Consider the following 22,307-nt stretch of genomic DNA (forward strand, 5'->3'; position numbering starts at 1 on the left):
CTGGGGATGTGCCCACAACCAAGATACAAGCCCCTGACCAGAATCGAACCTGGGACCTTTCAGTCAGCAGGCCAAATCGGTTAGAACAGTTAGCTTGCTTTTCACGTTTTTCTATTTGTTTGGCCTTCATATTCTTCCACGAGATTATTTTCATTTAGCTTTCAGATACATTCTGGAACCACCTGCCCTCGGACTTAGTTTTTCAGCTCTCATATAATTTTAGTGTTTGTTCACTACATTCATAAGGGGTGTGTGTGTGTGTGTGTGTGTGTGTGTGTGTGCTTGCTTATTAATGAAGTCTCGAGGCATGTGAAACTTTGTGGTTTTTAAATGGATCAGATACACTTTTTATTCCACGGTGCTTTTCTGGTCCTATGTTTATATTGTCAAAAAGTCACTAAAGTTACAAATCATAGCTGACATAGAGATGTCTTACAGGATTTTCAGAAAACGGGGATGAAAATACAATTAACCCATGTTCCAGTTGATAATGTTTTAAGAATTCATTTTCTAACCAAATTTATTTTGGAAATTATTTAATCAGCTAAACCCATCCTTGTATCATGTCTTCCAGTACTACCCTCCCTACGCAAGTGCAGTCAAGAAAGAAACTGGAGTTTTCCCGTTTCTGTGTCTTAGATAATGCCTAACATAGAACTCAGTCCCCATTGTTTAGTTAAATGGATCACGTGTTTTGTGCAATGGTTTTATTCTTTTTTCTTTTTAAATGACTCAGTAAAGGAAGAAAATGAGTCCTGCCTACTCTGCCCACATGATTGAAATGCAGTCCGCAAGACACTTGTCACATAAAGAACCCACCCAAGAAGAGTTCTATTAAAATGTGAATCCATTGTGGTAGGCTGAGAAAGCATGTGATTATGCATCTTGATAAACCCTCAAGTAAGATAATGGAAAATAAGTAATAATAGTCTGTAATTCAATGTTCTCCACCAAGTGAAGACAGTGTCTTCCCTTCATAAACTCACTGGAAGCCTTTACATTAATTAATACACTCAGAATAGCCCACTCGATCATGTCACTTTGTTCATGAAAGAAGTCAGTTTCCCCCTGCTAAAAGGTAGGCATTAAACAAATCTATTGCATGATTCTTTTTCTCTTGGCTTTAAAAAAAAATCCTTTTTTTCAAATTAAATGTATTGAGGGTGACCTTGGTTTCTCCTGACTTTTAAAAGAAATTGATTCCATGGAAGTTGAGGCCGCAAATGACTCAGACTCTACGGAAGGTCATTTGAGCAGCAGTGATTGTGGAATTTGGGAAATGCTGCCTTTGCAAATGAAAAACAAAAAAGGTCAGAACGGTACGAAGAAGTTTCTCCAAGGGAATGCTCCTTGTCCTATTGTACATGACCAAAGACACGGTGTCTATAAATTCACTTCAGTGAAATTGCATCCAAAGCACCAAAAACCGACCCTGGAGGCAAACTGAGACAGAAGGGAATAAGCCAAGGCTTACAGCACATTTCTCTGAGGACGTCCCAGGCCTGCAAAGGACTGCTTTAGCCCACTAGTCCTCACGGCTGCACTGATTTCATTCCCAAAGAATCACTGCACCGAGTCTCCAAGAAAGGGGTGCAGAAGTCAGCTCTTATCCCTGATCTCCTAATTGGGAGCCCCAAAGAGACGACCGGAAAGCCCTAAAGATAAAAGACCCGGGAGGCAGTGCTGTGCAGTGGTTAAGAACACTGCAGTCTGATTTCCAGCCTATCCATTTGCCTCTGCCCCACAGTTTTCTCATCTGTAAATAAGAGTGGTCATAATATATGCTCATTTGGATTAAATGAGACGTGGATGAATGAAATGCTTGACATACAGTCAATGAATGTTAGACATGATGAGGATGATGGATGATGATGATGATGATGAGGATGATGGATGAGGATGATGATGATGGATGATGATGAGGATGATGATGATATGGTAGAGAGATTCATGGTGGTGCTATTCTTGTGTCAGGAAAACCATCAGGCTTGAACAACCTGGAAAGGCATCCCTGTGACTGAATTTCTAATTTTTTTTCTAGAACACTGCTTTGAAATTTCACTTATAACTCATTTTAAAACTTTAGTCTACTGATCCACTTAAGTAGAATTGAGAAGTCTAGGGAAAATCTGGGTTTGGCTCCACAGAAATTTTAAACACAGACTAACTGGAGAATCAAGATATGTGAGAATGAAATTAGTGATTTTTAAGAACATAAAGTTTAACTTTTAAAATAGTTTCCTTTCAAGGTGTTATGAACTTTAAAAGTTGCTAGGCTGTTGTAAGCTCATTATTTAATCTATGATGCTTTGGAAAGAATGCAGTCCATGAAAGAGAATACTTGGATTTTGATCTCAGGAAACTTTGAGCTTGTGCGAATGGATTTAAAAAATAAAATAAAAATCCATTCGCACAAGCTCAAAGTTTCCTGAAGGCAAGAAACATTTCTTTTATCCCACGTGAAACCAGGACCTCCCTAAAACTCACTCAGTGAAAGCTTTTGTCTGACTTTTTCCAGAAACATGCAGGTGTGCTTCTCCTGGTCACATCATAGTGTTACTGTCATTTGATAGAGACATTTTACTCCCCCACTCTCCCACCCAAAAAATAATAAATAATTCAAATGGAATTACTGTATTTTTTGGACCATAAGACGCTCCGGACCATAAGACGCACCAGTTTTTAGAGAAAGGAAATGAAGAAAAAAAGATTCTGAAACAAATAGTGTCCTAAAATATTTTATGTGCATTAAAACCCAACATCACAGTCATAAACACATGTAATCAACCCTGTAAAGTAAACAGCAGCATTTAGAACCATTTTAGAGCCGGGCAAGCACACAGACACCACACAGAGCCGGGCAAGTAAAAAAACTTTTTTTTTAAAGTATATGTGTAGGCTATATTTGGACCATAAGACGCAGGGACTTTTCCCCCCCACTTCTGGGGGGAAAAAAGTGCGTCTTATGGTCCGAAAAATACGGTAACTTCAAATTTTAAAAATCTGCTTTAATTGCATTTGGTTGTTAAGTTACTATTCTCTAAGATGTCTAGTATACCACTTGTGCTGAGTATACACAGCAAAAATGGTTCTGATGTGTTTTTATGGTTTCACACCTCACAGCTTCTACCTCCAAATCTAGAAATTTTTCTTTCCTACAAAGAGCACAATCAGTTGACACCTACTCTCCCTTTATAATAGGGGTGTCGAACTCAATCAGAGAAGGGGCCAAAATCTAAAATCCAGCCTAAATCGCGGGCCGAATGGTTTACTGAACAGTCATAAATTGTCACTGTGATGGAAACGCAGCGGAGTGCAGTGATGACAGCGCGGTGCGGGCCACATTGCAAGGCCTGGCGGGACAGATTTGGCCCGCGGGCCTTGTGTTTGACACATGTGCTTTATAAGCTAATTTACCATGATATAGAAGGGTTTTAATAGAAGGAAAGGAATTGCTCATTATTGAAAATAAGCAATAGCCAAAGCCAGTTTGGCTCAGTGGATAGAGCGTCGGCCTGCGGACTGGAGGGTCCTGGGTTTGATTCCGGTCAAGGGCATGTACATTGGTTGCGGGCACATCCCCATTAGGAGGTGTGCAGGAGGCAGCTGATCGATGTTTCTCTCCCATTGATGTTTCTAACTCTCTCTCTTCCTCTTTGTAAAAAATCAATAAAATATATTTTAAAAAATAAAAGAAAGAAAAGAAAAGAATAGAAAAATCAGAGTCTCCTTATGAACATTTCCTTAATGCAAAGCCCCGGCCCCCAGGAGAGGCCCTACCACCGTCCTTTCTGCTGGGTGGGTGGTGCTCAGGCCTCCCAGCCACGTCCCAGGGGAGGACCTCTTCTGGGAAAAATATTACAATCATGTTTGTAGTCCTGCCTGCTGCTGGGAACTTCCTTGGTGTACATCCAAGAAGAGATTCCTGGAAATGTAGAGCTAGGAATTATTTTGGAGACTACAGATTGGAAAACAGTGAAATCTAGAAAAGGGACTTATTTACTCAAACCCAAACACCTAACAGGCATTAGGATTAGAGCCCTATCTAATGGTCTCCATTTCTTCTAAGCCCAGCTACTGCTTTGGAAGAACTCAGAATTCATAACTTCACAGAAACTGTTAGCTTTATTTTCCTGTTATTAATAGAAGTGGAACTGTATAGGCAGAAGATAAACATGTAGTGACTCAGTCATTAAAATAATACTATTTGCTGCATTTTAAGCATATTATTATTCAGTAGAGACCCAGTGCATGAAAATTCATGCACTGGAGGAGGGCGGTCCCTGAGCCTGGCCTGCCCCGTCTCACAATCTGGGAGCCCTCAGGGGTGGGAGGCGAACTGGTGATCAGGGGAAGGCAACACCCCATCACACCTCTGCTGCTGCCACTGCTAGCAGTGCAAGCCTCAGCCGGCCCTGGTTATTACCTGAGCCTTAGGAGGCCTTGGGCAGCTGGGCAGCTGCCATCCTCAGACTGGCACTGGGCAGCTGGGGGGCTAAGAGGACTGGGCACCACCATCTTGTGACTGTGGGTGCCATCATCTTTGAGGGCATGGCAATCAATTAGCATTTTCCCTCCTTATTGACTGTGGGCACTGCCCTCTTTGAGGGTGGGACAATCACTTAGCATATTTCCTCCTTATTGGCTGTGGGTGCCATCATCTTTTTGTGACAGCATGAGGTTCAATTAACATATTCCCTCTTTATTAGGTAGGATTAATGCTACCAACAGTTTTGAAATGTCTCTGTTATCAAGCATAGTTCTACTTGTAAAGATACAGAAGAAGAAAAAATAGCCCTTGTCCCAACTTACCAGTGAATTGGGGATGCTGACATAAAAGAGACCGGAGTGATGCTGTGTGATCCTAGCTGTGATCGTGTGGGTGTGACATGTATGGCCACACAAAGGAGGGGGCTTAACTGTGGGGTAAGAAAGAGAAGGATCCCCCTATCAGGGGAGTCTTGAAACAGCATCTTGAAAGAAGGGGCTAAGGAAAAAGGCATTAAAAGGAGAAAGAACAGTATTGCTAGTGAGGTGGCTGTGACAGCACATGGCCGATTTTGTACAAACATGCTTCCACCTGGCTGCATTCCAGGCTTATGTGAGGCCAAGGACAGGCAGGGATCAGGTCATGCTGAGCTTTGTGTATCATGCTAAAACGTTCGTATTTTACCAGAAAATAATGGGATGGTATTGATACATTCTATGCTGTAAAATAATATGACTCAAGTTATACTATAAAGCAAATAGATTTATATCCGATTCTTTGGTAAAACATCTGAGAGTAGAATGGGACAAAATCGCCCGTATCTACTTCCAGTTGTGGAGTTGACAGAAATCTCAGTTTCCTCATCTGTAAAATGAAGATCATTATTGGGTTGTTGAAAGAAATACACGAGTTAAAGCCTGTTAAGCATGGTTACAGTGTCTGATAGGCTCTCAAAAAGAGCTTTTAGTTTGCTATTGGATTGTAACTATGATAGTTGTTTATAAAATATCTTTATACTGTGAGAACTCAAGGTTATTTTTTCCTGTATTTTTGTTATTAGCATATTTTCTGTAATTATGCCAAAATTGAAATTTGTAGCAAGTCCTCATTTCATTCATTGTTGGTTCAGTGCAACGCTGATGTGATGTCCAAGGAACTTCACTCTTGTTTATATCAGTTAGCCTGTGGTGAAATTGGTTTTGTTATGTGGTTTGGTCACAGTTCCAAGAACCTATCCGTGACATTAAGTGAGGACCTTCTCTAGATTAGCAATTTAAATTTGGTTGTATTAAAAATAAGGTAGGTTACAAATAGATTTAATATCTGCCTGCCATCTCTATTAAAAAATGGACTATATTTCAATATTCTATAATGTAATAGGTTTACTTTTTGTTGTTCTGTTTTGTTAGTGCTCCTATATCCCTCCCTGTAAGAGAGAAAATCAGAAGAACTTGGAAAGTGTCATGAATTGGCAACAGTACTGGAAAGATGAGATTGGTTCCCAGCCATTCACTTGCTATTTTAATCAATTTCAAAGGTAAGCCAGTGTTTACATGTACCTATTAAGCTTGTTTATAGCCTTTTGTAGTTTTACACTATCAAATATTACATTAATTAATCATAGATTGTGCTAACTTGAAAAAATATACAACATGGAGATTCTCTCAATTCTTTCCAGCATGTAAGTGTGGAAGCCTTTTCTTACTCTATGGGATGGGAAACATGCAAAGAATCTGCAAGAGAGAGAGAGAGAGAGAGAGAGAGAGAGAGAGAGAGAGAGAGAGAGAGAGAGAAAGCACTTGTATCTTAGAGTGCACCATCTGGGTACACTAAGAATGTGCCTTAGGTAGGATCATTGCATACTAGCTAAGGTATAGATTTATTAGCCTCTTGGACTGCTTCAAATATAATTTTCCCCTTTCCTTTCTATTCTGATGAAGTACCAATAAAATGAGTTCACACCGTTAAAACTTTATTTGGCTTAGATCTCAAGCTACACCATTTAGTAATGTTTCCTTGGACTAGAACACTTCAGTACAGGTCAGTCATGGTAATCTAATCACCAGACATTATTCAGTATTTACAACTCCTTGCTGGACAACTCCACTTGGGTGTTCTACGGTTATGTCAAACTTTCTTTTCATCTGATGGTCCCTCTCTTGGAGAATGGCACTACCATCCACTCGTTAACCTAGTCCAGAAACCTTTGAGTGATTGTTAATTCACTTCCTTGGTTTACTTCATGACCTATGTTCACTGTCATGCTGATTGTACCTCAGTGACATCTGTTCTGTGCCTTCCCTGTGCCACTATCTTAATTCAGATCCATATTCTTTCTCAGCTCCATTAATGTAATAGTCTTCTTCTTTCATTTTTATTGAATTTATTGGGGTGACACTGGTTGACAAAATTATATACTAGTAGGTTTCAGGTGCACATACCACATTTGTACACTGTGTTGTGTTTTTACCACCCTGAGTCAAGTTTCCTTCCATCACCATTTATCCTCCCTGTACCCTTCTTCACTTCCCCTCTCCCTCCCCTCCCTCACCCCCATCTCCATCCTTCTCCCACTGCATACCATTTTGCACGCAGCTGCCAAGGTGATCTTTCTAAACCTGAGACTAATCAGGTTACTCCTCATAGTTTTTGAGTCAAGTCCAAATATCTTGGTGTAGCCTATGTATCAAGCACCTATTTCTGTGTAATAAGCTATCCTAAATCTAACAGCTTACTACAACAATGGTTCATTATCTCTGCTGATTCTATGGGTTGGCTGCTGAGGTTCATCTGTTGGTCTCTCCCGGGCTTGTGTGCTGTCAGATGAAGGCTAGAATGGCTGTGTGGTCCATAGGGCCCTCCTCTCACACCTGCTGGCTCAGATGAAGCACCTGTTCGGCACCTGGCCCCTCTTTCTATAATAGGCTAATCGCCTTCCTTAGAGCATGGCAGCCTCAAGACAGCATTTCAGGAGAGCTGAACATAACATTATTTCTGATATGTTCTTTTTTAAAAAAAATAAAAATATATTTTATTGATTTTGTACAGAGAGGAAAGGAGAGAGATAGAGAGTTAGAAACATCGATGAGAGAGAGTCATCTATCAGCTGCCTCTTGCACACCCCCTACTGGGGATATGCCCGCAACCAAGGTACATGCCCTTGACCGGAATCGAACCCGGGACCCTTCAGTCCCCAAGCCAACGCTCCATCCATTAAGCCAAACCGGTCTCGGCTATTTCTGATATGTTCTATTGGTCAAAGGGCGTCATGATATATCCCAGGTTCATGGGGTGTTGAAATAGACTAAAAGCTGCAAAGGTGTTGTGCTCTACTTAAATGGTACACAGACTCCTTACTCTGGGCTGCCACCTCTCCAGCCTATCTCTATACTCATACTCTTTGCAATAGACTTTCTGAACTATGTGCAGTTCCAGGAATATCTTATTCCTTAAATAAAGGAATATCTCCCCTTTATTTGCTTCTTCTGCTTTTTGACTGCCTTGCTGAAGACCCCTCAGATATCACCTTCTCTGGGCCACTTTGCTTGATCACCAGATTTCATTTAGTTGTAAATCAGCCAGGATGCCATCTGCTGCAGATAAATATAAAACTGTGGCTCAAAGTGCCAAAAACAGTTGGGAAATTTATTACCTCACACATCGAGAAATGCATAAATGGGCTGACATTAAGGTTGTTTGATGCAATGACCTATAGTGCCATCAAGAACCCTGTTCTTCTATATCTCAGTTCTGCCTCAGGTGGCTCCCTGAGGACCACAGTATGGCTACTGTGGTTCCAGATGTTACAGCCAGACACAGCAGTGATCAACATCAGAAAGAGCCTATCTCTCTTGACATACTTTTATTTTCACAACTTTCCAAAGCCAGCATCCCCTCAGGTAATTTGGTTTATAAGGGATCCTTTGCCTGCACACCTAAACTAATCACAAAAAAAGAACAACCGGAACCTACCTCTGAACGGGGGATAGGCCATGTGTCCTAAGTTGCGTGGAGGAAGGGTATCCACCTGAATAGATTTGGGAAAGAAGAAGAAAGGGGATGGAGTTTGTGGAACAACCAAAAGTACCAGCTGTTATAAAGTATGTCTTCCATATTCTGTGTATAGCTATCACCCTCACTTTCTATAACTATACCAGAGGACCTTTAAAAATAAAATGCACTGCAGATCAAATAAGTTAGAATCTCTGGTGTGTGAATGTAGGCATTACTATTCTTAAAAATTGACTCCAGAAATTCTGATGTATGAGAAATGTATTGTGTTTATATATATATATGTATGTATTATATATATTACTATATATATCATATATCTATTATGAGATTTTAATACATGTTCATTTTTATGTACAAGCTATATATTAATCATTAATATATCTTATATATTATTAATATATGAAATATATCTATGTGTTCACATTAGATACATACATACATAATATTTGAGATATGTTAATATGTTTATAAATGTATGTAATAAACCAAGCCTTGACAATATATGGTACATTGAGTATATAGGTTATATAATGAGTGGTGAATTTTTAAGTTGGAAAAGTAGCTTTGGTTAAATTTCTAAAGAATCATACATGCCATACTAAAGAGATGGTTTTTCCCATACAAGCAATGAAAATTTGTAAAAAGTTGTGTTTTCTTTAAACCAAAGACAAGCATGACTAGATCCCTGATTTAGAAAGTAACTGGTGTGAGTGCTGAATGTGTGTTGAAGGGAAAAATAGTGAAAGGCAGGTAGCTCTAACTCAGTGATGGAGAGGTGAGGAGAGTACTGAATAGAAAAAATAATATTTTTGAGTGGTTATGATGTGCCAATTATTGCGAATAATATTTTGTTTAGATCAACACATTTCTTATAGTAGTTCTAAGCACTAACCCTATTTAATAGATGAGGAAACTGAGCCCTAAAGAAGTTAAATAACTTGCCCAATGCACACAGCTATTAGGTGGTATCCAGTTAGTCTGATCCCAGACTCCTTCTATCAACCATCTGCGGTCCTGATAGAGTATTTTGGGAGCTTATGTGAAAGCAGTGGAGGTGGAAGGCTCTAACTGGGCATATGTCAGCAACACATTTACAGCTACAGTCAACAGAACTGAATGACTATGTAAGTGATGAGGAGAAAGAAGATATCAAATTTGACTGAGTTTGAGAAAAAGATGATCCAGCTCTGACTATGCCATACTTGAGGGACTCATAAGATACACAGAAGATGCTTGAAGGAGTGGGAAATGCAGACCTTTCATCCCAGAGCAGGTGGTCAGGACCAGAGCTGCACAGATCTGGGAACTGGTGGAGCACAAGCTTCCTGGTTGAAGCATAGAGAGGGAATGTGCACTGAGAGCACATGGAGAAGAGAAGTATGACAGAATTGGGGGGTCATCTACATTAAGGTAAAGGTAAGGGGAGATGGAGAAAACAGTCAGACAGCGAGAGGAAAGTGAAAAAAGAACACCATCGTATCTTGGCAAATTTTTCAAGATTTAAGGAGAAAGGGGCAATCCAGAAGGACCCCTGAGAAGTCATCAGTTTGGGCAAGTAGAAGTCTCCTAGCAATCATTGTGAAAGCAGTCCCAGGATACAGGCTTAGAAATCGCCTATAGCCTCCGCAGGTGAGAAAGCGAAGGCATTAGTAAGTGCAGGGGACGCCTTCAAGAAGCTTTCCATGCCTGGAAGGAGTGTGGGGAGGAGGTGAGTAATTAGAGGGAAGGAGGAATGGATGCAGAGAAGTGATCCTGCTCAAGACTAAAACTGCGGAGAAAGACAATTGACTATAGTAGTAATTAAGACAAAAATGGAAGAGAAAGAGATAGGTTGAGATAAATAGGTGAAGAAGTAGGGATACTTTTTTTCCGTGAGGCTAGAGCCAGGGAACCAGCATAGGCGCCAGCAGGCAGGAGGGGAGCTGGATATGGAATCCAGGACTCTCTGGATTGGATGATCCTTATGCATCCTGGCCCAACCAGGAGCCAAGTTAACGTGGGTGAGCTTGCACTTGCACTTGGAAGCAAACAGAGCATCCCTTCTCGTGGGCTGTCCTGCTCACCGGCCTCCGTCTTCCTAATAAACTCCCCACGGTCCCCACTCAGGCGCAGAGTTCTCTAAATGTGCCTCCTGCAAACAGGGTTGCCTCCTATGAGGGCATGAAGTCTGAATATCCTCAGTCCCCAAGCAGGGCTGTTCCTCTGGCATAATGGGAACCCTCATTCTATACCAGTTCTGTTAACTTCAGAAACAGAAAAGTTAAGCCCGCTGTACCTCCCTCAGAATGGATGCTCATTCCCTCTCGGTCATCGCACTGTCTTCTCCTCAAACTGTCGGGGTGTAGATAGACGTGGGGGTGTCTGTCACAACCCCGCAGCACCCGAGAGAGGAGTTGAAGTGACTCTGGGAAAAAAGAAGAGTGGAGTTTGGCTCTTTCACCATGCCATCTGCGAGAGGAAACGGGAGTGCTGGTTGGAGGTGGGAAAATGGCAGCTCTTAGTACACGTTTTACTACTGCTAAGTATGCGATAATGATAGGCTCACTGTAGAGACTCCTAGCTGCTCTCGATGAGACGAACTTTACATTTAAAGTGACCTTTAGATTTCACTCACAGGCAGGAAACGGGGAGATTAGTTACCAGGAAGTTCCCGTTTTTTATGTATAGAGTGTTATTTTAAAAATTGAAGACAGATTACTGGAGTCTAAGCTTTCCATGGTGTAAGCCTCATTTAGGAGAGCTGTCCTCAGGAGTGGAATCTGCAGTGGCCAGAGCAGCCACCAACAGCCATGCCTGTGTGGGAGGCCAGTCCCCACGGGGTCACCCTGCTCCATCAGTACGGACACCCAAGGCTCCGTGGAGCCTGGCACAGGCTGTTCCGTTCAACGCCTTCCCCCTATAACCTCCTAGCTCTTGGCCGCCTTCAATCTCGGGCTCACAGTCTTCTTCCAATGTGTATCCTTCGATCTTACACATTTTTACATAGGTGAGGCCACACTTACCCTCCTACACCGCTTTTTAGTCTCTTATCCTTCCCAGGCTTCTTTCTCAGCATAATCTGCATTATGCTCCTGAACTGAGTATGTTTTGAAATTTTCATTCCAGCGCTAGAAAACGTCTCTGTAAGTCTGTCTTCTCACGCTGTCCTCCTCTTCATCTTTTCCTTAAGTGGCTTCCCCCTCGAATGGAGGGTGGCCCTGGGAAATGGCTCCTCACTCCTCAGTTGCTTTTGGATCTAAGTGCCAGGAGGAACGAGCAATCTTTTCGTTTTGCTTTTTTAACGTTTCCTCTAATGGAGAATACAGTCTTTTTCTATCCAGATTTACTTTGTAATGCTTTGTTTTGTACTTCTGGGGGGATAGTTCACAGAGTGCACAGAGCAGGCTTACACACACATACACACACTCATCCAATGAACAAAGCCAGCCACACCCCCTGTGAGTCTTGAATTATCCCCTGGGTTCGAGCCCTCACTGTTTCTTATCAGATTGTTGGCATGCTCTTCAACTGGTCTTTCACCCTGGGTCTTTCTCTCGTCCTGCACTGTACTGTGTTTTGTTTTGCTTTATTTAAGCCTCTATCGGACCTTGACACCGTCCTGATTAAATTTTTCTGCCTTCTTGTTGTCCATGGGGATAAAGAGCATGCCCTTCTGATCCCAGCTTCAACTTTATACTATTTCATTATGTGCTAGCCATGGGGAAACAAACAAAAACAGCAGGGAAAAAACAAAAACAAAAACTGGACACAGGTCCCTGCTCCATGGAGTTATGACAAAGTAGGGTAAATACTATGAAAGAAGAGCTGAGGGTATGCCATATTATAACAAGGTGGGAATTTCAGAGGCCTGCCTGGATAAATTATAATTAAGTCGAGACCAGAGGATGCCCAGGAGTTAGCTCAGTTCAAGGTGAGAGGAAGCATGTGCTTGCTGGTGTTAGGAATGGAAAGGCCAACCTGGTAGGGGAGCTGTGAGTGAAGGACTATGAGAGTACTATCCCTGAAGGGAGAATAGATGGTTCAGTGTTTACTTACACACAGTCACCAATCATAGGCTTTAATTGATGGGTGGTGACATCTGATTTAAGTGTTTAAACTTTTCCTCCAGCTGTTCCAGTCACTTTAGATGCCTGTTTCTCATGCACATTGACACCCTTGCTCCTCGCCCTCTCCTCTTCCCTCACCTGGGGACACTTTTGCCTTTTTTCACTTCTGGGAATTAGCATACCACAGTGGCTGTAGGAGGAACCTGGAACCTGCCACTTTGAATGTGTGTGTGGTCGTGGGGTGTGTTACTTGAACATATTTGCATCTCTGTTGTCTTATAGAAGGAAAAAACAATAAGGTTATTATGAGGCTATCAATGAGATGGGGTGAGCCTAACCCATAGTAGTTCCTATAAAACTGTTTGCTGTTATTTTATTACAATTAGTAAGATTTGCCTCGAATGTCATTGTGTAACCTCTCACCTTTTCAGATATAATTAATCACTTCCTCTTCTGTGCCCTCACACTTTACCTTCCTCCTTTCTGGATTATGAACTCCGTAGGGCCACTGTGTGCATCCAGGTAGATGGGTTGACATTTCTGCTAACGCATTAACCATATGACCTTGGGAAATTGCTACTTTTTTTTTTTTTAAATATATTTTTATTGATTTTTTACAGAGAGGAAGAGAGATGGATAGAGAGTTAGAAACATCGATGAGAGAGAATCATTGATCAGCTGCCTCTTACACACCCCCTACTGGGGATGTGCCCGCAACCAAGGTACATGCCCTTGACCGGAATCGAACCTGGGACCTTTCAGTCTGCAGGCGGACGCTCTATCCACTGAGCCAAACCGGTTTCGGCTGTGCTACTTCTTGAGCTTTGTTTTATCTATGAAATAAAGGTAATATTATCCATCTTAAGGGTATTTTGGAGGTAAGGATCATATCTGTGCAGTAGTAAGTACTTAGTAAATGTATGTGTGTTTCTTCCCTTGCCCTCTACATTTCTAGCAACTAGGGCAGAAATAACAAATCAGTGAATAATAGCCTGATTATTCACTGATTGGAGGCTGAGTGAGGAATTGAATTAATAACTAATAAGGGTTTTATTAATGAGTAAAGCAACAGAACACACACAGATAACTAAAAAGAAGAGATTCTATTGGTAAATAAATATATTGTACTAGTACTTATGATACTGAGCAGATATGTCCTAATTTTGAAGTCCATTCAAATTATGTTTGTCCTGTGATATGTTTTTTAAATTTTATTTTAATTCATATTTTTGTTATTTATTTAATTTTAATTCTCACTGGAGGATATTTTTCCCATTGATTTTTAGGGAGAGAGGAGGGAGAGAAAGAGAAACATTGATGTGAGAGAGACACATTGATTCCCAAATGTGACCCTACAGGGTCTGGGGAATCTGCAACCAGGTCCATGCCCTTTATTGGGAATCGAACCTGCGATTCTTTGGTACAAGGGTCAATCTCTAACCACTAAGCAAAACCAGCCAAGGCCTGTAGTATGTTTTCCACTTTAGAGAAAGTTGAACATAATGATCTGAACTAAAATTGAACAGAGTGCAGAACACAATTTGAAAGCTATTAAAATAGAAGATTAAAAACAATCAATTAGAAAAGGACTGTTCACATAATTAAAGCTTAGTTTATTTTTATCTATAAAATTTGATAGACTGATAGATTAAATGATCTCCAAGATTGTTTTAAACACTCCAGTGTTAAGGTTTTGTAATTCTCTGATCATAAAGGCTTGTGAAATTAAAGCAGCTTAAGATACTAGATGAAATCCTAATGTGGAAGAGAAAGAAAAATTAGCAAAGAACTAAGTGGTTTTCAGTTGTGCCACTTAATAGAGAAGTAGACAGTCCTCCTATCTCAGCAATAATTGAGTTTTGGAATGATGACACAGAGTCATCAAAAGGTTAAATATGGTTCAGCATGCTCCTAAAAAGGCAAGAAAATGTGTAATGCATTTTTAGAAAGATTTTTACCAATAATATTTTAACATTTTTATTCATTTTTCTTCGATTTAAAATGTTAAACTTCAGTTATTTGGAAAATTCACTTATGTAACTACTTACATTCTCTTTTTGGAATAAACATATTTTAGGGACTACACACAAAATAGCTCATCACTCTTCTATCACCAAGTTGGCTTTTTTGGTGTCCTGGATTACAACCATTTCAGTCGATTTCTCTCTCTTTTATTCAACAAGCATTTATTAATCACCTGATATGTACCGGACAGCATTGGTTAAAGATAATAAGACTTTGTCTCTATCTTTAAGGAACGCACTGCCTAGTTTGGAAGACAAATGTGTAAATACATTAATTCAGATACAATGTGCTTAGTGCCATAATGATACACACACACACACACACACACACACACACACACACACACACAGTATAATGCCTGGACCTATTTGAATGGAGATAAGTGGAAAGAAGAAGAGCCTTTACAGGGAGAAAAATTTGAGTTAAATTTTAAAGAATGAGTAGGAACTTTCCTGATAAACACGGAGAGGGAAAGGGGATTTCAGGGAAAACAGTAGTATGTTCAAAGGCATTAAGATTAGAGATACCATGGGCAACCGGAAGTAAGAAGCTTCAGATGCTTGGAAAGTGCATATGGGGGAAAGGTGGTAGACGAGCCTGAAGAGGTTGAATCAGATGATACGTGCTTTTTTGCCATCCTCAGGGTTTTAGACTTTATTATATGCACAGTGAGGAGTGACAGTCACATTTGTGTTTCAGAAAATCCAGCCTGGTTGATAGACTGGACCTAAGCCAAAGTTGGAGGAAGGGTGAGCAATTTGGAGATTATTGCACCAATCTACAATAGATCAGGGCTAAAAAGATCCTGAGCAAAAGCAAAATTAGAGAAGGAAAGGAAGGAAGGGAGGGAAGGAGGGGAGGAGAGAGGGAGGGAGGGACGGAATGAACATAATGCTTCAAGGAAGTGGGATCCACACACCTAGAGGTTCATGTGCTGCGTGGTGGGATTCAGGTAAAGAAGAAGATGGGGTTGGGTAGTCTGGCTCTCTCTTGTGGGTGACCATCTTAGAGGCACCATGGACTGGGGGGTGGGCAAGAGCATTTGCTTTCCTGCTGTAAGTCCCACCACATCCTGTTCCCACTACCTTTGTCCTGGTAGAAAAGTGGATAGATGTGTCTTGGTTCCAGAAATGCAAAGCCATCAAGCATCTTTGTGGTGATAAGCATGAGGATGGGCATGCGCACATTTAGAAGAGCAGAGCAGAAAGCCAGAGGAGCCAGCTTCCCCGCACTATCCATGGGCAGCTGCCCTGCCTGCCTATATGGCATTTCTTACATGCCTCTGAATACATTTATAACCATTACAATGAAAAAAATGATCGGTCCATTTAAGTGACTTTTGCAATATCTTTGCGTTCATTTTTTACTTATGAACCCCTAGAAACAGATTTCTTTTAGTAGATTTATATATTGAATTTAATTGTTCCATTGGCTTCTAAGTTCTTTTGTTTTTTTTATAGAACAAATTACTTAAAAAAGAATCTTTGTCTTTACTGGCAGATACAAATGGAGAAAATGTGCATAGAAAGATAACTTATTTTGAATAAATTCCATAGGGAAATTTTATTGACTTTTAAATGAATTGCTAGATAGTAGATTTGATATTTGGTAAAAATTTAAGATTTAATAGAGCATTTTACTTTTGTTTTCTATTTACTCTGAAAAATATTTCTTATAATCTCTCATTAAAGAAGAGACTGGTGCCTGGCTAGCTCAGTCAGTAGAGCATAAGAATCTTAAAGAAGAGACTGGTTCTGTAGTTATTTTTTAAAGGAACATATGCATTGACTTTCTTTTTAGACATTGAGTCTAATAATAAGTATATCTTGAGTCCTAAAACAAAACAAAGCAGTGTATCCAGAATTTTATTCAAATTGAGTTTTTCCAGCTACCTTTGTGTCTAGTTCCATATTTAGAGACATTGCATCAGAATTAAAGGCTCTCTTTGGTCTCAAACTCTACTTAAAAAAAAAAAAAAAAAAAAAAAAGCAGCCATTGCTGTGGCTTCTCCAGGATGCTATGGGACAGGCATGGAATCCATCCTGGTGTTGTTTGAAGTCTAACTTCCATACATTCCACAAATGTTGTTGATCTAAACCTGATGATCTGTTTTTTAATGTTATTCAAAGGGTTTTTATGCTTGCAAATTAGTTTTCTAACAGCTCTTAACTTCGTGGCCATCACGTGAATAGTTTGATGTTATTATCCACTTTTCATTTAAGATAGTGTTCGCTGCCATCAAACAGAGCCCCGAGGGGATTTGGAAGGAAAGCTATAAGAACTGGAGGACAAGTAGGTCGCAGAGTGCAGCGCTGACAGAAGATGGAATGCAGGGCAGGGCCGAGCATCAGGAGACTTCTGTGCTATCCATAGCTCTCTGTGTGACTCAGTGTATGACCTTGGGCTACTTACCCAACAGCACTCGCCTCAGTTTCATCTTGGATAAAATGGGGCCAGGACTAGCCGCTAACGGAGAGTGGATTGTGGAGTTGCTATTCTCACAGCCTCTCGAATCTGGGAAGAATCTTCCAGTCATTCACTCCAACCCGAAGTAAGTCCCTGCCACAACGAAAAGTGGGTTTTTCCATTCTCTTACAACTCTGGTGTGACAGCGGACATCACCACCCCCATGAAGAAGCCCATTCCATTTTCCAAACACTTTTACTTGTCAATAATCTATCTCGAGAAATAGCTAACACAGGCACATGCATAGAACTAGCAAGTCAAGTAGAGGTTAACAGGGACTGGGGAAAGTGGGAAATGGAAAGTCCTGCTTAATGGCTACCGAGTTTCTATTTGGGGTGATTACAACATGTTGGAAATAATAATGGTGGTGGTTGCACAACCTTGTGAATATAATGAACACCACTAAATTGTATATTTTAAATGGCTGAAATGGCAAATTAATATTATATGTATACTAATGACCTGGTGCACAGATTCGTGCACATTGAAAGGAAATTAATTAGAAGGTGGCAGGTGGGGTGGGACTGGGCCAGATGGGCTGGACATGCCCTGGAGACAACCTCCTGCAGTCTCTTCCTGGAGTCTGTGGAGTGAGCGGGACCCCTCCAGCCTGGCCTGCCTCTTCTCCAATCTGGAACCCCTTGGGGGATGTCTGATTGCTGATTTAAGCCCGATCTCACAGGCAATCCAGGACTGCTGGCTACTAACCCCTCGCCTGCCAGCTTGATCACCTTTAACCATCTGCATGCCAGCCTCCTCGCCCCCAACTGCCCTTCCCTCCTGGACTGATTGCCCCTAACCAACTCTGCCTCAGCACTGCCACCATGGCTTTGTCCAGAAGGACATTTGGAAGGTCTTCCAGTCTAATTAGCATATTACCCTTTTATTAGTATAGACTAGAGGCCTGATGCATGGAATTCATTCAAGGGCCTCAGCTGCCTTGGTTGGCCCTCGCAGCTCTGGCTTTGTCCAGAAGGTTGTCTGGACAGTCGTCCGGAAGGTAGTCCAGGTGGTCATTCTGCTGCTCAGTCTAATTAGCATATTAGCTCTTTATTATATAGGATATATAAAACCATGATAAAAAATTGTCATTAGTCATCAGGAAAATGCAAATTAAAACCACAATAAAAAAATTCTATCTTGGTTAGTACTCTCGTCTCAATATGAAGATAGACCATGTTATCCAACTTCGGCAGAACAGGGAACAGTCTAAGGTCACATGCAGGGAGGAGGAGGGTAAAGATCTGAATTCAAGTCCTTGTCCCTCAGACCGTAGGAGTCCTGAGTCCATATTGCTGTCACTGTTAGGAATAGACTTGCTCTCACTATTTGTGATACTCTCCTTAATGTCTTTAGCTGGCCTATACAGGGGAGGGCAGAACATTTTTGCCACCAGTGTTCAATCTAGAGACTAAAAACTCACTTAATGAGGCCTGACATGGCTTCCACTTTTTTCCGATCACCATTTATCCCCCATACCCTTTTCCACTTTTCTCCTCCTCTCCATACCCCCACAATCACCACACTATTGCCCATGTCCAAGAGTTCTTTTTCTCTTTTTTCCTTTGTTGCTCAATCCTTCCATGCCCCCTGCTTCCCTCTTCCCCCACCTCCACCCAGAGTTGACCGCCTACTCTCTCTGAGTCTGTCTCTATTTTGCTTATTTGTTCAGTTTGTCCATTAGATTCCACATATGAGTGAAATCACATGGTACTTGTCTTTCTCTGACTGGCTTATTTCACTTACCATAATTCTCTCTAGGTCCTTCCATGCTATTGCAAAGGGTTACATTTTATTCTTTTTCTTTTAAATGGCAGAATAGTATTCCATTGCATAAATGTAGCTTTTTTTTTTTAATCCATTCATCTACTGATGGACACTTGGGCTGCTTCCAAATCTTGGCTATTGTAAATAACGCTGCAATGAATATAGGGGAGTATATATCCTTTCGATTATTGTTCCCAGAAGTAAAATTGCTGGGTCATATGGCAGTTCCATTTTTAATTTTTTGTGGTAACTCCATACTGCTCTCCATGGTGGCTGCACCAACCTGCATTTCTGCCATCAGTGCATGAGGTTTCCCCTTTCTCCAATATTTGTTTGTTGATTTATTTTTTTATTTTTTTTTAATGTATTTTTATTGATTTTTTACAGAGAGGAAGGGAGAAGGATAGAGAGCTAGAAACATCGATGAGAGAGAAACATCGACCAGCTGCCTCTTGCACACCTCTACCGGGGATATGCCCGCAACCAATGTACATGCCCTTGACCAGAATCGAACCTGGGACCTTTCAGTCCGCAGACCAATGCTCTACCGCTGAGCCAAACCGATTTCGGCATTGTTTGTTGATTTATTTATGACAGCCATTTTGACAGACATGAGCCAGTATCTCATTATGGTTTTAATTTCATTTCCCTGATTATTAATGACATTGAGCATCTTTTCATATATCTATTTGCCATCTGTATATCCTCTTTGGAGAAGTGTCTATTCAGGTCCTTTGTCCAATTTTTAAAATTGGATTGTTTGTGTTTTTGTGTGTTGAACTTTATAGGTTCTTGATACATTTTTTATATTAACCCCTTAGCAGATGTATCTGCAAATACGTTCTCTTAGTGTTTTTATTTTTATTTTTAAACATTAAATGGAGAGGGAGAGAGAGATAGAAACATAAATGATGAGAGAAAATCATTGGTCAGTTACCTTCTGCATGATTGGGAATCAAGCCTGCAACCTGGGCATATTCCCTGACCAGGATTTGACTTCCTGGTTCATAGGTCAACGCTCAACCACTGAGCCACTGAAGCTGGGATCTTTTCATTTTGTTGATGATTTCCTTTGCTGTGCATAAACTTTTAGTTTATCTTTACTTTTGTTTCCCTTACCCAAGGAAAGATATTGCTGCCAAAAATATCCAAGATTTTACTGCTTGTGTTTTCTTCTAGGATTTTTATGGTTTTAAGTCTAACATTTAAGTCTTTAATCCATTTGAGTTTATTTTAGTGTGTGGTAAAAGATGGTGGTCTAGTTTCATCTTCTTTGCATATATTTGTCCAATATTTCCAACACCAATTATTGAATAGATGTGTTTGCTCCATTGTATATTTTGTCTCCTTTATCAAATATTAATTAACTTTAAATGTGTGCATTTATTTATGGGATCTCTATTCTATTCCATTGATTTATATGTCTGCTTTTATGCTAGTACCATGCTGTTTTGATTACTATGGCCTTGTAGTACAATTTTGATATTAGGTAGCATGATTCCCTCAACTTCGTTCTTGTCAAGATCGCTATTGCCATTTGGTGTCTTTGATAGTTCTATATAAATTTTTGGAATTTTGTTTTAAAAATTTGGAGTAGTAGTTTTATGAAATGCACCATTGGTATCTTGATAGGAACTGCATTGAATCTGAAGATTGTTTTGGATAGTATGGACATCTTAATGATATTAGTTCTTCCTATCCATGAACATAGTATAGGCTTCCACTTACTTGTATCTTCTTCATTTTCATTCGTCAGTGTCTTAATATTTTAAACAAGTCGTTTACATACTTGGTTAAATTTATTCCTATTGAATAGATATTTTATTCTTTTTGAAGCAATTGTGAATTGGACTGTTTTCTTAGTTTCTCTTTCTGATAGTTCATTATCTATACTAATACAAGGGTAATATGCTAATTAGACCTTCTCTTTCTGATAGTTCATTATCTATACTAATACAAGGGTAATATGCTAATTAGACCAGATTGACCAGATGTCTGAAGTTCTTTTGGATAAAGCCATGGTGGCAGGGGCAGAGGCAGTTAGGCACCCACGATTGGGCCTAAACCAGCAGTTGGACATCACCCGAGGGGTCCCAGATTGGAGAGGGTGCAGGCTGGGCTGAGGGGAACCCCTCCCCATGCACAAATATCATGCACTGGGCCTCTATTTTGTATATAAAAATGCAACTGGATATTTATTTTGTATCCTGTGACTTTACTGAATTCAGTCACCACTTTTAGTAGTTTTCTGTTGGAATCTTTAGGGTTCTCTATATACAGTATCATTTTATCTGCAAATAATGACAGTTTTACTTATTCCTTTCCAATTTGGATGCCTTTTATTGCTTCTTTTTGTCTGGTTGCTGTGGCTAGGGCTTTCAGTACTATGTTGAATAAAGGTGGTGAAAGCAGACAGCCCTGTCTTGTTCTCTGTCTTAAGGTGAACACTTGTAATTTTTGCCTATTGAGTATGATGTTGGCTGTGGGGATTACTTTTTTGGCAATCACAACATGCTGTTGATTCATATGGAGCTTTTAATTAATAAACTTACTTCCTCCACATTCACTCTTAAAGCAGGTTCATCTCCATTCCTAAATTTGTGTGAGTGGTGTACTAGATTTAAATGCAAAAACATGACATTTTATTCCCATATAGTAAATGCATATTGTTGCTTTTTTACTGATTGTTCCATTCTCTTATGATTATTTTGAATCTTGATTGTGGAATGCATCATCTTTGTTATTCCTTACATCATAAAATGTTATTCTAACTGTAAATTAAAAGGACCTTAATTCCCTTATCCAAGTTATTGATAAAAAGATTGAGAAGGACTGGATCATACACAGAGGACTGGATCATACACGATTTCACTGGTGATTTTTCTCTGGTGTTATCCTGTAGTAACCAACACTTTCATATAGTTCTTACTCTATCCCAGAAACTGTTTAAGTATTTTATACTTTGAGTTGAATTTTCATTGATTCGCACAACACCCCTACAAAGCATTATTGTCATAATGTTGATTTTACACATGAGGGAACAAAGCACAGAGAGGTTAAGCAACTTGCTCAAATCACTCAGTTGGAAAGTAGTAGAAACAGGATTCAAACTGTGTGCTGTGCTTCCAAAGTCCATGTTTTAACCACTGTGTTGTATTGCCACTGACATCATCCATAATTTCAGCCTACATTGGGATAGGATAACATAAAGGACGTGATTGCCAAAACCAGTTTGGCTCTGCGGACTGAAGAGTCCCAAGTTCGATTCTGGCCAAGGGCATGTACCTTGGCTGCAGGCACATCCACAGTGGGGGGTGTGCAGGAGGCAGCTGGTCGATGTTTCTTTCTTCTCAATGTTTCTAACTCTCTATCTCTTCCCCTTCCTCTCTGTAAAAAAATCAATAAAATATATATATTTATATATTTTTAAACCTTTAGGGCCTCAGTCTTTTTAAAAAAATATATATTTTATTGATTTTTAACAGAGAGAAAGGGAGAGA

At 40.2% G+C, this 22,307-nt stretch overlaps 1 protein-coding gene across 3 annotated transcripts in view; it reads left to right on the forward strand.

Moving 5' to 3' along the window:
• Window positions 1-22,307, forward strand: part of KCNMB4 (potassium calcium-activated channel subfamily M regulatory beta subunit 4) — a 57,886-nt gene that overhangs the window by 22,002 nt on the left and 13,577 nt on the right. Inside the window, exons 2-3 of one of the 3 annotated variants that reach the window (XM_045588259.1) lie at window positions 5,899-6,026; window positions 15,274-15,323. In XM_045588259.1, coding sequence (XP_045444215.1) covers window positions 5,899-6,026; window positions 15,274-15,323 — 178 coding nt within the window. Of the gene's footprint in view, window positions 1-5,898; window positions 6,027-15,273; window positions 15,324-16,993; window positions 17,126-22,307 lie in introns of all 3 variants that reach the window. The other 2 variants (XM_045588258.1, XM_036457775.2) reach the window with 2 other exon arrangements.

The sequence above is a fragment of the Pipistrellus kuhlii genome, unplaced genomic scaffold, assembly GCF_014108245.1.
Source record: "Pipistrellus kuhlii isolate mPipKuh1 unplaced genomic scaffold, mPipKuh1.p scaffold_m20_p_3, whole genome shotgun sequence".
In the NCBI taxonomy this organism is placed as follows: domain Eukaryota; kingdom Metazoa; phylum Chordata; class Mammalia; order Chiroptera; family Vespertilionidae; genus Pipistrellus; species Pipistrellus kuhlii.